The sequence below is a fragment of the Rousettus aegyptiacus genome, unplaced genomic scaffold, assembly GCF_014176215.1.
Source record: "Rousettus aegyptiacus isolate mRouAeg1 unplaced genomic scaffold, mRouAeg1.p scaffold_m13_p_9, whole genome shotgun sequence".
NCBI lineage: Eukaryota > Metazoa > Chordata > Mammalia > Chiroptera > Pteropodidae > Rousettus > Rousettus aegyptiacus.
This window is the reverse complement of record NW_023416312.1, coordinates 92,973,549-92,990,421: the sequence shown is the minus strand read 5'-3', so window position 1 is coordinate 92,990,421 and position 16,873 is coordinate 92,973,549. Positions and strand designations below refer to the sequence as shown.

Below are 16,873 nucleotides of genomic sequence, written 5' to 3'. Positions count from 1 at the left end.
CAAACCAAAGTCCCTTCCATGTACTGAATCCAGCTCGAATGTAGAATCTCCAACCTATGCCCAGCAGTCTCCCTTAGGGCTGGATGTGATCACTTTCGGTTTTGTTACTTATGAATTAAAGAAGACAATTTTTTGTCTACTACCACCTCACACGTCCAAAGTATAATAGTGGAGCAAGTACAAGGATATTGGGGCAGGGAAGAAAGGAAGGGAGGGAGGGAGGAAGGGAGGAAGGAAAGAATGAAAAACAAATTTCTATTAAGAAAAAGGAGTAAAGGAATATATACCCATCAATCAGTAGGACATAGCAAGGCTGAAATCCTAAAAATCAGGCATTATGAAGGCCCCCTACGGTGTGAGTGGTAGAAATCTCGTGATTTCCCATCTCACTGGGTGGGAATCCTCATTGGTTATTGCAGAGCCTGGGCTCTGCCTTCTGGGAAGTTCTTTAACATCATTTTCCTTGGTCACATCTGAAATACATGGGAATATGCCCTCCTTAGTGGCTCCACAGCTGTCCCAGCTTACTACTAGTGATATTGAAAGATAAGACTGCAAGTTCTTTTAACTCAATTATCAGAGGCTTTGAAGGATTTTGACTTATTTGCTTCTAGTCATTTCCATGCACTAAACCAACAAGCATTTCCAAGTCTGATCTATTTTGCTTCCTTACACACAAAACTAATCTCTCTCTCTCTCCTCCCCCCTCCCTCTCTCTCTCTCCTTCCCACCATCCTTTCCTCCCTCTCATAGTAGCTATCTTGAGGCTATCTATAAAAAGGTTGAGAACCATAGCTTTAACCTGATTATTGTCCTTAATCACTTTATTCAACTGAGAAGTATTACTAAAATCTTATTCTCTCAACATCTTTTATATTCCCAACTCTGAAAATATTGGGTCCGGAGAACAGTTGGCCTTTTCTAAACCTGCAAAACCCCCAATTCCTTAACTCTCCCTATTTCCTTTCATTTCTGCTTGCAAAGTGACTATACCCTGAGTTCATCTCCTCCTATTATCTTGCCAAACTTTTGCAGGCAATAACCAGCAGAACACACCTTCATAGTTTGTTCTTCAACCCATCCTCTAGGAATACTGGCTAAGGATGCATCTGATTGTGTCTCTAAGTTACTGTAAGTAATTATTTGTTAAAAGATTTACACTACATACCATAAAATGTCAGCTTTTAAACCTCTTTTATCTATTACCTTGCTACCCAGCACCTCATAGCTGAAACAAAGACACATATTTTAGATTTCTGTTACAGCAGCACTCTACTTCAAGATACTAATTTACGTAGTAGTACCCTATGTTATATAACAGTACCAAGTAAGTGTAACATATTTGCTCATGCAAAAGTCAATGTAGATATTCCTGACTGGTTATCCTGGGGTGGAGGAAGGGGCTGATTCCAGAATCTAGGCACCTTAAATTGTTTTGCACTAAAAAATTAAACTATTTTTTTTCTTCAGAAGTAATAAAACCCACTTAATGCTGCTTCTGCCATCCTGTTTGATGCTTTATGTTCTTTTATGTCTTGCTCGTCATTGATATCTTTTTCCTGTTTTATTTTATTAAATAAAATGCGTTTCTCAGTTTATTTTGAAGGCATACATTCTGTTTTCATTCAAGAGGTTACTTTCAATATTTAAATACATATTTGAGCTTAATTATATTCACTAATTTTAACAATGAAACCATATCTATCATATCCTATCTGATGAGAGAGATTTATTCCTTACCAATTTCTATTTATTCACTATGGAATTTTATATTCAGATTATTACTTTTTATTACAGAAATATTTTATAAAATCTGTCTTCTAAGAGGTATTTTTAGTGTAGCATTAGGTTTTATTAGCACACTTAAATTATTTAGACTTAAGTCTATATTTTAACTGGTTTTAGTGCTCACAGCAGGTCTTTTATTCTGTAAACAACTCATTTTGACTTCTTTGCTTTGATTATTTCCTGAGGAAACTGGAGCAAATCTTCAATTCTAGCAATTTGAGAGGAGGAGTGTAGTTCTGGGAATTATGTAGGTGGCATTCTTTTTGCACCCTTGGATATGAGAAAGTGTTATTGTTATTTTGTTTTTCTTGCTAACTTCCCATAAGTACTGCCTTGGCTATGTATATAATTTCTCATTCACAAATTTTTTTCTCTCAGACTTCTGTAGAATAATTCCTCTAGTGTTTAAAAAATACTGAAAAGAAAACAAAACAACGAACTGAATTTGATAATTTGCCATCGATTATTTTTTCCTACTAAACTGCTTGCTTGTAGGGGGAAAAAGCTTTCAAATTCAAGGACATTTCCAAAATAAATCTAAATCTTGATTTCTTTTCATTATTTACCTATTGCATGGCACACATTTTTATTAATCATAGTTGGGTCTTTTTCACTTAGGAAGATTTTCTTCAATAATTTTTTATCGTTAATTCCATTAATTAACATTAATTAGTTAACAGTAGTTAATTAACCTGAAACTTTGCTGGAGGCGAATAATGACAAAACTGAATCTGTCCTACTTTGGGCACATCTTGAGAAGGCAGGGTTCTCTGGAAGGAAAAGACAATAATGCTGGGGAAAATAGAAGGTAGCAGGAAACGAGGGAGACCAAATATGAGATGGATTGACTCCATAAAAGAGGCCATATGTGTGAGTCTACAGGAGCTGAGCAGGGCTGTTGAGGATGAAACTCTGTGGCCATCACTCATTCATAAGATTGCTAGCATTGAGTAAGTAGACTCAAAAGCACATAACACACACACAGTTTCATTGATATTTGTTCTGCCTTCTGGATTTTGGATTATTTTTAATTTAGATTTCCACAATATGTTCTCTGTGTCTTTTAGAGGTTATTTCATTATTTTAATGTATTTATTCTTTTCTTCAGAGTTCTGGTAAAATATAGCAAATTTGTATTCTACTTCAATGATTTGATTATGCATCAATCTGGTTTATGCTTCCCCCGCGGTATATTTTTATTTGATAATTGTGAATTTTCACTTCTGCAAAATTGTTCCTAATTTCACATTTTCCCCTTATGGTTGGTTATTCTTAGTTTATAGATGTAGTGTACTCTGAAATATTGTTAAGAACACAAAACCTGTTTTTACTCTGGATTTTTATTACTTCAAATTTTCTATTTATAAAAATTATAAAATATAACAGAAGTCCCTAGACACAATCCCGTTGATACCATGAATTTTGTGCATATCCTACCAGTCATAGCTTTTAATATACATACAGAGCTGTATATTATATATTTTATAAAAGTTGCATGAACGCTTTAATTTTTCATATTATTATATACTTGGTATTATCAATCTATAGTGTGTTTTTGAAATCTATCCATGTCGTTATATATTATTCATCCATATTTAATTCTGCATATTCTCCTATTGTAAGAAAGTACCATATTTGTCCATTTGTCTACTGTTGATGTGTATGTCATTTCATGCTATTATAAGTTTGCAGTGAGCATTCTTATACATATTTTATGGTGTACATGTACAAGAGGTCCTCAAAGGTATATACCTAAAAGAAAAATTCCTGAGGAGTTAGAGTTTACATATTTTCAAACTAACATTTTTTTCCAAATAGCTCTCCCAAGTGGTAGTACTAATTTTATATTCCCACAAAGATTATATGAGCTACTTTTCTACCACATACTCATCATTCCTTGGTAATATTAAGCTTATTTTCTTAATATTCCCATATTTACACTGCAATAGGACAATTTTATTTTTTCAGTGTTTATCGTCCATCAAGTGTCCTCATCTCTGAATTCAGTTTTATATTATTTACCTATTTTTATTTTTTCTTCCTAGTGATCTATAGGACTGTTTTCAGTATGCTTAATATTAACAATTTGATTGCTATATGTGTTCAAAATATATTTTTGTCATTTAAGTTTATGTTTTTTATACATGTTCCTTTTCATGTTGAAGAAGTTCCTGTATATTGTTATTTACTTGAGAATTTTTATTAATAATGGGTGTTAAATAATTTAAATGTTTTTTCTATATCAGTCAACATGATCATATGATTTTTTAAAACTTTAAAATAACTTTATTTGAACTAATATGTCAGAATTTCATTGGCAATATAGCATAGTTTTATGAATGTATTTATTTATTCCAATTAGTTTCAAGTATACAGTACATTGGTTAGACATCTATATAGTTCATAAAACAATCACCCCAATTGCTTCCTCCCTCCCCTCATCCTCCACCTAGCCAACGTATTAATGCTAACTGCATTCCCTATGCCTTGCTCCCCATCCCCGAGATCATCCATCAACTATTAATTTGTACTTCTTTAGCCTTTCACCCTATTCTCCCAACCCCCAAAACTCCCCTCCCCTTTATCTGTCACCAAATTGTCCACTATATTTGCAAGTCCGTTATTGATTAGTTTGTTCTTTTTGTTTCTTAGATTTTACATGTAAGTGAAATCATATGTTATTTATCTTTCTCTGCCTGACTTGTTTCACTTAGCATAATACCCTCTAGGTCCATCCACGTCATTGCAAATGGTAGGATTTCATTTTTTTAATAGCTGAGTAATATTCCATTGTATATATGAACCATAATTTCTTTATCTGATCATCTGTTGATGGTCATTTAAGTTGCTTCCGTATCTTGGCTATTGTAATATACGGTGGGTTGATATGGTGGGTTACCATGATTGATTTCTGAATATTGAGTCAGCCTTGCATAAGTGGAACTAATATCAATTTATTATCACCTGTAATTCTTTTATGCATTATTGGCTTCAATTTGCTAATAATTTGCTTAATATTTTTGCATTTATGTTCATGAGCAATTTTGGTTAGTAGATCTTTCTAGTAATACTTTTTAAAATTAAAATTATTGAAGTGACATTGTTAATAAAATCAAGTAGTTTTTAAGTGCACAATTCAATAATATGGCATATGTATATTGCATTGTGTGTTTGCCACCGAAAGTTAAATTTCCTTCTGTCACCAAATATTTAACCCCCTTCACTCCTATCTACCTCCCTCCTCACCCCCTACCCTCTGGTAATTACTAATCCATTGTCCATGTCCATGAGTCTCTGTTTGTTTGTCATGTTTGTTTGTTGCTTTCAATTTTATATCCCACATATGAATGAAAACATATGTTTCTCAACTTTTTTCTGTATAACTTATTTCACTTAGCAAGATTTCACTTGATAATCTCAAGATCCATCCATGTTGTCACAAATGGCAGTATTTCATGTCTTCTTATGGCTGAGTAATATTTCATTGTATATATGTACCACAGCTTCTTTATTCCATCATCTATCACAGAACACTTCAGTTGCTTCCATGTCCTGGCCACCATGAATAATGCTGCTATGCACATTGGGGTGCATATATCTTTGCAGACAAATGTTTTCAGATTTTGGGGGTAAATATCCAGAGGAGGGAATGCTGGATCATATGGTAATTCTATTCTTAGTTTCTTGAGGAAACTCTGTACTGTAATACTTCAATATTCATTTAGTATCAGGGTAATTCTGACCTCATAGAATGAATTAGGAAGTATTCTTTCTGCTTGTGTTTTCTGAAAGAGATTGTAGAAAACTGATGCTGTTTCTTCCTTATAGATTTGGTAGAGTTCACCAATGAAACTGTCTGGGCCTGAAATTTATAGTTGGGGAAAGTTATTAATCATGATTCAATTCCTTTAATAGGAATAAACTCATTTAGATTATCTCTTTCTCCTGTGTGTCTAGTAATTATCTCTTTCTCCTGTGTGTCTATCAAGGAATTGGTCCATTTCATCTGTTATAAAATTTGCGGCCATTGAGTTTTCATAATATTGCTTTATTATTTTGATTGCCAAGGTCTCAATAATGATGACCCCTCTTTCATTTCTAATATTGGTGATTTGTCTTCTATCTTCTTTTTTTGGTTATCCTACTTATAGGTTTATTGATATAATTGCTCTTTTTAAAGAATGAGCATTTTTGTTAATTTTTTTCTATTGTATTTCTGCTTTTCAATTTTATTGATTTTTGCCCTAATTTTTTATTACTTATTCTATTCTGTTTGCTTTGGTCTTTAATTCCTTTTCTTTCTCTAGTTTTTTAAGGTGGAAACTTAGGTTATTGATTTTAATTTTTTTTCTTTTTTAATATAGGCATTAATGCTATATATTTCTCTCAAAGCACTGCTTTCTTTATATCTCACAAATTTTGATAAGTTACCTTTTACTTAGCTCCAAATATTTAAAAATTTCTCTTAAAAAGGCTTCTATGACCCATGAGTTATGTCAATGTCGAACTATTTTGTAATTTTTCACTATATTTCTGTTATCGATTTCTAGTTTAATTTCATGAGAGCATGCTTTGTGTGATTCTATTTTTTTACAATTCATTAAGCTGTCTTTTACGGCCCAGAATATGGTCCTAGTGAGTGTGTTCATGTGAGCTTGAAAAAAATGTGTGTTCTGCTGTTGTTGCATAGAGTACTCTATGCATGTCAATTAGACTTCGTCGATTGATAGTGATATTCAGGTAAATTCTGTCTTCACTGATTTTCTGCCTGTCTGATCTATCAATTATCTATCAGTTTTCGCCCCACGTTTGTTGTCCTTTGTTAGATGCACACACATTAAGGATTGTTACATTTCCTCAGAGAGGGAACTCTTTTATTATTATGCAATGCCTCTTTCCATCCCTTATAGTTTTCCTTGTTCTGAAACCTTCTTTGTCTGAAATTAATAGAGTTATTCCAGCTTTCTTTTGATTAATGAAAGCATGGTATATCTTTATTTACTCTTTAATCTGTCTTGGTCTTTGTATTTAAACTGGATTTCTTTTAAATAACATTTAGTTAAGATAATGTTTTTTTTTACTTTACTCTGACAATCACTGTTTTTTAATATCTATATTTACAGCATTCACTTTTAAAGTGATTATCAGTATAATTGGAATGATATTTACTGTGTGTGTAACTCTTCTCTATTTGTTACTCTTTTAATATGTGCAGATTATTCACATTATCAATTCAAATCTATGGTGAAATGGTATTCACAATATGACTTGTACTTCTTTTTAAAAAATTTAGTGGTGGTTGCCCTAGAGTTTGCAATATACATTTACAACCAATCTAAGTCCACCTTAAATAAAATTATATGAATTCATGTGTAGTGCAGGTAACATAAGAGAAATAAGAATTCCTCCCTCCTTTGCCTTATAAAATTCATTTTATTTGACCATATGTTATAATTACACAATATATTGTTATCATAATTTTGAGTAGTTATTCATTATGTTAATTAAGAGTAAATAAAAGATTTTACCTCCATTTATTCCTTATCTAATACTTTTTCTTTCTTTACTTAGATGCATTTCTCCTACCTCATTTTTCTTCTCTTTTGAAGAATTTCATTTTAAATTTTATCCAAGGAAAAACCACTGGAGAACAATTTCCTCAGGTTTTATTTCTTTCTATTTTCTTCTCGCCTCGCCTCGCCTCGCCTCTCCTCTCCTCTCCTCTCCTCTCCTCTCCTCTCCTCTCCTCTTCTCTTCTCTTCTCTTCTCTTCTCTTCTCTTCTCTCTCCTTCCCTTCCCTTTCCTTCCCTAATAAAAATAGTTAATATTTGTGAAATACCAAAGAATTCCATCTTTTTACATAAATTAACTCATTCCATCCTCCCAATAGGCCTTTATATACTATACACTATTGTCATCTCCATTTTAAAAATTTGGAAACTCAGGCTCAGTGAGCTTATGTAACTTACTCTAGATCATGCAGCAAAGCCAGGATCTAAAGCCAGGTTTACCTGCCCCCAAATCCCTTTCTCTTAACCACTACAATATGCCACCATCTAGACTCCAGGTAGATTGTCTTCGCATGTTTGCACAGGGTCAGTTAGGGACACTGATCAGTCACTAATTTGATGTCACAGGCCACAACACATTGAAAAAAATGGTACTCACCCTTGTCTCGTCAGCACACGATGGCTACTGTGTTTTCCCAGTTCTATCCTGTATCCTCTTCTACGTTTTATCCCCCAAAACCATGAGGGAAAATGAGCATTTCAGAAGCTCCCATTGCCAACTTAGTATTTCCACGAAACTACCTATCTGCAGAAGATCAAAGGCTTCCATGTTATAAAGTGCCCTATTTGCCCTATTCTGCCTTGGGCTTCAAGAAGAACAATATATGCAAAGCAAGCAGCTTATCTGTAGCAAAGTGTCATTGCTGATGTAATGGGCCTCGTCCAATCATTTGGTCGTGGAACAGTCTAAAACTTAGACGACTGTGATTGGCTGAGGGGCATAAGCCCGCCTCCAGTGTGACGTGTCTGCCTACGGATATCAGTTGCCGGGGATACCTGGCTATACTAATACAGCAGTTGGAGGGACAGCGGTGAGCACACCTCCGCTACTGGAAAGAACTGGACTCTCGTTTCAGGCCATTATCAGATAAGCTAAGTTTGCTGTACAGTAAGAATCAGAAGATCTGATCCTGATTACAGAATCTTGGGTTGTGTCTCCCACCTCAGCCATCCAGACCATCCTAGAGGATCTGTAAGATTCAATCTGGGAAAACGCTAGTTCTTGGAAGAGCAAGAAAGAAGAGGACTCTTGGTTGGAATAAAAACAGAGTTGAGTGAGTTCCAGAAAGCAGGGTTCTCAAACTCGTGGACAACAATTTGTAGAAGAAAATTTCAAAAAACCAACCAGAAGCAATATGGAGAGAAGTAAGAAGAGGGGAGCCTCCTCCGGAAGGAAGACTGCTGGTCCACAGCAGAAGAATCTGGATCCGGCCCCTCCAGGAAGATGGGAGGGTCACTCCTCAGAGAACCCCCCTTCAGGACCTGTGAGGAAGACAAGGAAGAATCAAGATAAAACTCCTGGAAATGGAGATGGTGGCAGTACCAGTGAAGCCCCTCGGCCCCCGCGTCCAGTTCGGAAGAAAAGGGCCCAGGCTGACCCCACTGCTGAAAACAAGGCTTTAAACAATAAAGTGGAAGTTAAAGTGAAGATTCCTGACGAGTTAAAGCCATGGCTTGTTGAGGACTGGGATTTAGTTACCAGGCAGATGAAGCTGTTTCAACTCCCTGCTAAGAAAAATATCGATAAAGTTCTGGAAGAGTATGCAAATTGCAGGAAATCACAAGGAAATGATGATAATATGAAATATGCAGTGAATGATGTCGTGGCAGGAATAAAAGAATACTTCAATGTGATGTTGGGCACTCAGCTGCTCTACAAATTTGAGAGGCTCCAGTATGCCGAAATCCTCTTGGCTCACCCAGATGCACCGATGTCCCAGGTTTATGGAGCACCACACCTACTGAGATTATTCGTAAAAATCGGAGCAATGTTGGCACACATGTCCCTTGATGAGAAGAGCCTTGCATTATTGTTGGACTACTTCCATGATTTTCTGCAGTATCTGGCAAAGGATGCTGCATCTCTCTTTACTATCAGTGATTACAAAGTGGCTTCCGTTAAGTACCACCTCAAAGCCCTGTGAGGGTCTACTGACCTGCTCATTGTAATGTCTGGTATCTATAAACACTCTTTTGGCTCTAAGTCTTTGTCTTGTATGATTGATGTTCTTTATCATTGTTAATGTATAACAGGGCTTATGTTTCAGTTTGTTTTGTGTTGTTTTAAGCAGAAAATAAAAGGAGTACAAGCTCCTTTTCTCATTTCAAAGTTGCTACCAGTGTATGCAGTAATTAGACAAAGAACAAACATTCAGTAGAACATTTTATTTCCTAGTCGATAACATTGCTTGAATGCTGGTGGTTCTATCCATTTGACACTACATAATTTTCTAATTATGTATTAATGCTACAGGACCAAATGCCCCGATTCCTAGTGCCAGTGGTTCAACTTAATGTATATACCCCAAAACCCACGCACTGTGCTCTTGTTTATCATGCTTGAAGTAAAACAGCCCGTCCTCTGCAAGTCCATCTATGTTGTTCCTTAAGCATTCTAACTTTGCTCAAATTTGTTGAAGGATGGTGGCTTGTTTCATGGTTTATGTATTTGAGTCTAATGCATGTTCTAACATGATAGAGGCAATGCATTATCATGTAGCCACGATTTTCTGGAAAAGTTGCTATTTGAGGAATTATATTTCAGATCTTGAATAAAATTTGTTTCTAAATTTCAAAGCAAAAAAAAACAAGCTACTTATCATTTTGATAAGCTAGTATGATCTAACTAACCTAAGAACAAATAAACTATTCATGATTTTCCTAATTATCTTATGTTTAATCTTTATATTCTTCAAAAGCTTCACCAGCACTCTCTTATTTTTTTTTACAACCTTGCAAAATAAGCAGAGATCCTATTATCTCTCTCTTACTGATAAAGAAACTGAATGTCACCTGGAGATAAGTGACTTGTCCAAGTTCACATAGCTAGTAAGTGGTGGAGCTAAGATTAAATTCTAGGTCCTCTTATAGCCTGCAACTAATTTTCAAATTAAAAGCCACTAATATTACAATCATTGTTTCTTAATATTATGCCTCAGGATGTCCAGATGGAGCATATAGAATCACCAAGGTCTCTAAATATTTTCTTTAATAATTATGTTCACAATTTACAAGCATCCAGTATCATTCTCTGCACCTCTAGGATAGCAACAGCTGCTCCATGACCTTTCAAGTGATGTCACTTGAGCAGTCTTTTAAAACAGACTGGGCTAAAGAAAAAGATTCCTGAGAGAAAGAACACGTTACCTTGAAGATTAATCAATTATGCGAATAGTTTCACTGCCTGTTATACCATGGATTATGCTTTCATTTTTCATATTAATGTTCTTTATGTTTTTCAATTAGTCATGGCAAATTACCTGTCCTTCGTCTTGGCAAGGGCATCTCAGTGGGCCTCAGTGGAGTATTTTCCAAGTTCTGTCAGGTGAATTCCTGCTCAAATTCTTCTTGAGGCATTAACATGTAATTTTTTGAATGAATGAATATGTTCCATTTGATACCATCTCATTCATGTAGGAAATTACCTATTGAATAAAGAATTGGAAAAAGCTGTCTTTATTTTTTTGCAATGGTGACTTGCAAAAAAATAATTTTAACTTAAATATTAAAATAGAATTGAAACATTAAAGAAAATTAAAATTCATTCAATACCTCTTAGTCATTCCAATAGAGAGGGTTTGTGGCATGAGGTATACAAAATAGCAGTTACTCCAAAGTCCATGCCCACCTCCATTTTCCCCTGCCATTTCCTGGTGAAGTGCTTGCTATTCCCCTGCACTCCATCCTACTGCCCCCATAATTTCCATACCACAATACCCGACTAGCTGCACTTTAATAGCCTGTTTTCTGCCCTCCTCCACTAAGCGTGTGGGATCTTCTAGGATAGGAATAATGTCTTAATTGGGACAGAATCTCCACCTCTTCGTACACTGCAAAGCATAGAAGTAAATGCTTAGTAAGTGATGAGTGAATGAAGCCATTTGCCTTTGGAAAACATGAGTATATCCTTGTTAGCTGCAGCCTTATCTCACAAATTTAACCTTTATATTGCATTCCCATAATTCTCTCTGGGTAGGAAAACTGAATAACTTCTCTGCCCTTGAGGATCTCACAGTCAAGCTCTGACAAATGTTAACTTTTTGAAGGGAGCCCCTCATCAGAGTACTTTGTCACGAGCTGCCATTTTACTTTTCCTTTGATGTGTGGCACGGCACTTAAGATTAGCAAGCTCCTTCAAACACTACTATAAAGGTATCTCAGCAATCAAATATTTTGTTCCCATAGGCTGGCTAGGTCTTTTGAAAGCCATTTGCATATGGTGGGAGTTGGGGGGGGAACTCTCTACCTCCTCACACAGCCTGGCTTTAAAATTTTTAGTTGGGGGAGGGCACTATAGAAACTCCAACCCAGGACCTACCCACAAGTATCTCTTCTTTCCACCAGAGAATAATTTAAATTTTTTACACTTTAGTTCCTTTCCTAGTGTCATTTTATGACTTTAGGGAAGGGAGGACAGTGCCTCAGTGCCTCTGTGGATTCTCTGATTCTCCCTAAAAACTCTGAGTTATTAAATCAATATCTTGACTATTGAAGTCCCTTATTATTAATAATTATTACAGTCACCAGGGTGGAGAGCAATAAAAGAAAATGCTATTATTTGTTCAAAGTTTAGGTTAATTAAGGCCAAGAAATGATATAAAAGTAGGTCTGAAAATACCTCTAATTTTTATGCATTGTGCAAATAAATGAATGCAAATAATATCCACTGAGTGAATGGTTACTTGAGTTACAGCTAACCTACAAAAGACCTGAAAAAGCGTAAGAAGTATCATTCCAGAGGAGTCTTTACATAATAATTGCTGCTAACATAGTAGCATTTAGAAACCTTCAGAAGGACAGCAAGTGGAGTTGAAGAGTTGTAAGAAGTTTGAGGGAGTGTCTGGTATAGTATAACGCAGGATTAGTACAATTTAGTACAATGTAGGTACAGTGTAGGAGTTTTTGCTCTTCTCCAAAGCATTCCAGGAAACAGAAATGCCATGTAATCTTTGACTACCCATTCAGGCAACTTAACACATCAACATACAAAAAGTTTCTGCCTATAACTAAGGAAAACTTTTCCTGTTTTGATGTAAGTTCAGTTCCTTGTATTGTGAGATTTTTCTGCAAAGAGAAAAACTAATCCCTACTCCTTTTGTAAAAATGTTTCATGCCTTTTAAAACCATAAAGATGATGCTGGTCCTTATAATATCTATGGTACATGAAATCTAGTTTTCACTCTCAGTCTAATTTTTCTTCTTTCAGTCCTCTTTAAGGACCAAAACAGGAGAAGTTCCAGAATCTACTTTCTCTATTCCTGGTTCTCAGAACTACTGAAGACTGATAAAAACTGTATCCTTCAACCTGCAAAGTCATTATATCATGTCCACGATTGCCTATAGGTAATGGTTTGGTTTAAAAAAAAGCTATTTAACTAATCCTGAAGAGAGTTAGGGTGTGTGTGTGTGTGTGTGTGTGTGTGTGTGTGTGTGTGTGTGTGTGTGTGTGTGTTTCATTAAGCGTTAGAGCTGAGCAGACATGCACATTTTGTGGCTTTAACTCTGAAGTGGACAACTTAAAAAACAAATGACAAGAAAATAAAGGCAGCTCATTTAGAGATATAAATTTGATGGCAAAAATAGTGTTTTCCAATTCCTAAATAAAGGCAAATCACTATCAGTCAACATTTCTACCAGACGGAAAGTTCAATAGAATAATGCAGATGTGGTAAGAGTGGAAGAGTGAACTATGGTTTATATTTTGTTTAATGTCGACTAACTCTCTTAACCTCTATCATCCTATAGTAAACACCTCTTGGAGTGGTGCCCCAGCTCACAATTCTCCTTCTGCTAAAAATGGCCCCAATATACAGGAGTAATAGGTCACCAGTGGTCATGTTAATACTATGGGATCTTGTTCTCTTGGACACGATTGTTGATCCAGGGTTGGTGGGCACAGGATTCAAACCAAGTAAATGAGATTCTTTCTTTCTTGCTTGCTTTTTCTTTCTTTAGTTCGGAGGGATGAGTGAGGGAGGGGGAGGGAGGTAGGGAGGAGGGAGGAGGGCGAGGGAAGGAAGGAAGGAAGGGAAGGAAGGAAGGAAGGAAGGAAGGAAGGAAGGACGGAAGAAAGAGGAGGGAGGGAGGGAGGGAGGGAGGGAGGGAGGGAGGGAGGAGGGAGGGAGGGAGGGAGGAGGGAGGGAGGAGAGGGAGGAGGAAAAGGGGAGAAGGAAGGAGGGAAGAAAAGAAAGGAAAAAACATTACCTCCCCCAAATCCCTCGGCACTTCCAGGCTTTCCTTCCTTCCTTTCCGTCCTTTCTTCTTTCTTTCCTTTCCTTTCCTTCCTTTCCTTTCCTTTCCTTTCCTTTCCTTTCCTTTCCTTTCCTTTCTTTTCTTTTTTTTTTTCTTTTCTGGTATAGGAAAGTGTTTACATCTTCATTTCTGAAGGATAATTTCAGTGGATACAGAATTCTAGGTTATGTTTATGACTCTTTTTCTTTCAACACTTTAAATATCTCACAACTCCCTTCTTGCTTGCATGGCTTCTGACAGAAGTATGATGTCATTCTTAAGGTTTTCCTCTATAGATGAGATGTTTTTACCCCTCTGAGTTCTTTCAAGATCTTCTCTTTGCCTCTGGTTTTCTGCAGTTTGAATATGATTTTCCTGGGTGTGGATTATTTGATATTTATTCTGCTTGATATTCAATGAGTTTCCCAAATCTGTGATTTGGTATTTTATTAATTTTGGAACGTTTCTCTTCATCATTATATGAAATATTTTTTTGTGCTCTCTTCTCTCTTCCTTCTCTTTTTGGTATTCTAATTACATATATATTACACATTTTGAGATGATCACAGATCTTGAATATTCTGCTGTTTTCATTCCTTCTTTTACTTTGTATTTCAGTTTGGAAAGCTTCAATTGACCTATCTTCAGGCTCACAGATCCTTTTCTTGGCTGTGTCTAGGCCATCGAAAGCAGTATGTGTGCCATTCACTTTTATTTATTTTTTTAAATTAAGTTTATTGGGATAACGTTGGTTAATACAATTATATAATTTTCAGATGTACATTATCATTTGACATCTGTATCATAGAATATCATAGAATATTGTGTGCTCACCACCCAAAGTCCAGTTTCCTTTAGCTACCATATATTTGATCCCCTTTACCTGCTTCACCCTCCCTCTAAGCCCTATATTTGACCCCCTTTACCTACCTCTCTCCTCCTCCCCCACCCCACTAGTAACCACTATCCTATAGTCCATGTGTCTCTGTTTGTTTGTCCTGCTCATTTATTGCTTTTAGGTTTATATTCCACAATAAGTGATATTATGTGATTTTCAACTTTTCTGTTTGGCTTATTTTGCTTAGCATAATTATCTTGAGGTCCATCCATGTTGTTGCAAATGGCAGTATTTCATCTCTTCTTATGACTGAGTAACACTCCATTGTATATATGTACCACAGCTTCTTTAGCCAATCATCTATTGTAGGAGACACTTCGGTTGCTTCCATATCTTGGCCACCATGAATAATGCTGCTATGAACATCGGTGTGCAAATATCTCTTTGGATATGAGTTTTCAAGTCTTTGGGGTCAATACCGAGTAGAGGGATTGCTGGATCATATGGCAGATCAATTCTTAGTGTTTTGAGGAAACTCCATGCTGTTTTCTGATTGTGGCTGTACTATTTTGCAGTCCCACCAGTAGTGTATGAGGGTTCTTTTTTCCCCCACATCCTCTCCAACATTTGTTATTACTTGTCCTGTTGGAAAGTAGGTTTATTCAAGAGCTGGCACCCGGATAAGTTCATCTCAGCTGTGATCCTTTTACTGTCTTTATTTTTTCACTGTTCTCAGACCTGCTTTTGAAGCTAGTCATTTGATTTCTAAATCTGTAGTGATTATGCTTAGCTTTCCTGATGTGATCGTGGTGGTGGTTTTTTGTTTTATTGCGTTGTGTTTTACCTTTATTTTTAATATATACATGTACATTAAAAAAATCTAAAGTGAATTAGTATCTTTCTCTTTCTCCTCAAAATACACAGACCATAGAAATGTTTAAACACAATCACTCATCTTGGCCTCATCATACTCACATCTTTCATGATATGTTCTCTAGCATTTTTCATACTTTTCATTCCAGCTTTTGAGGATGTGAATTTTTAAAGCCCTTCCTGTTGTATAAGTTCATAGCTTGGTAGTGAATCATTATTCAGGGAACTTTGATAAGACAAATAAAATCTCATGGTAATTCATGGGAATTTGCTGTATTTCCAAGATCCCAATCCATAGCCTTGACCTAAAGAGGACCATGGCATTAATCGGAATCATTGGATGGCTATGCTCTTTATTTTAGCAACATACAATACAGCAGGTTTTTTTGCATTCCCAGAGATTGTCTGCTGACAGGAATTTGGAATGTTTCATGGATTTCTGAATGTGTAATAGAGAATTCTCTTATTCCTACTTCAATTAAAGACTTCTCTGAGATCTTGGCACAGTGCATTTAACTTGGGGTGAAAGTAAGAAAGAGAACACACTGACCAGAATCAAAGTTAAATTGAGATTGAGGGGGTTTTGATGTTCCTCTGATCTGAAAATGATATCATATTTATTGGTTCTGTTGACTGAAATTGTACTCTGGGTATGTTTTATGTATTAGGATGTGCTCACAATTTGAAATTTCATATAGAACTTGTTTCTACTCTGAGCTCTACTGTCTATTAGCATTTTGACTGCACATACAATATTTACCCTTGCTTGAGCTTAGTTTCTTTTATATGCCAAAAGGTGATAATATTGGCTCTGGTTACTCCACATAGAATAGTTAAAAGAGTCAAAAACAGTGAAGGATAGTGCTTCCTGGATTATTAAATATTATGCAAATGTAAAGGCTTGTTAAGAAACAGGAAAATACTGGAAAATTGCATGGGGCTTAGGTCATGGTCCTAGTGAGTCATCTTGTCAGGGAGGCAAGAATTATTATAAAATCAGAGGATTCTGAAGATGGTCAATGTCTTCCAAGCATAACCTATTTGAAGTAAAATAGTGATAAAAGCTGAAAAATATCAATGCACTAAGGATGCCAGGTCATTTTTGACTGCTTTATAATTTATATCTGACATAAAAAGCTGGGATGAGACTTATTTCATAGAGACTGAAAATCTAGACTGATGAAACATCTGAGGGAAATCTAAATTTAGAATAATTCTGTTTTATGTTGAAAGAGTGAGCAAGGAAGTTCTTCCCTATAATTTGGTACCACTTAAGAACTGAGAGACAAAGAAAACTGGGTCAAAGAAAGTGATCAAACAACAGTAGTGCATATGGCAAGCAGAAGCAATACCT

General features: G+C 35.8%; 1 protein-coding gene across 1 annotated transcript; it reads left to right on the top strand.

Annotated features, from left to right (window-relative positions):
• The first annotated feature begins 7,765 nt into the window (after positions 1–7,765).
• On the top strand, positions 7,766–9,502 carry LOC107501755 (mortality factor 4-like protein 2). Its single transcript, XM_016128220.2, has 2 exons — positions 7,766–7,883; positions 8,634–9,502. The coding sequence occupies exons 1-2, from the start codon at positions 7,766–7,768 to the stop codon at positions 9,500–9,502; spliced, it is 987 nt and encodes a 328-aa protein (XP_015983706.2).
• Positions 9,503–16,873: the final 7,371 nt, after the last annotated feature.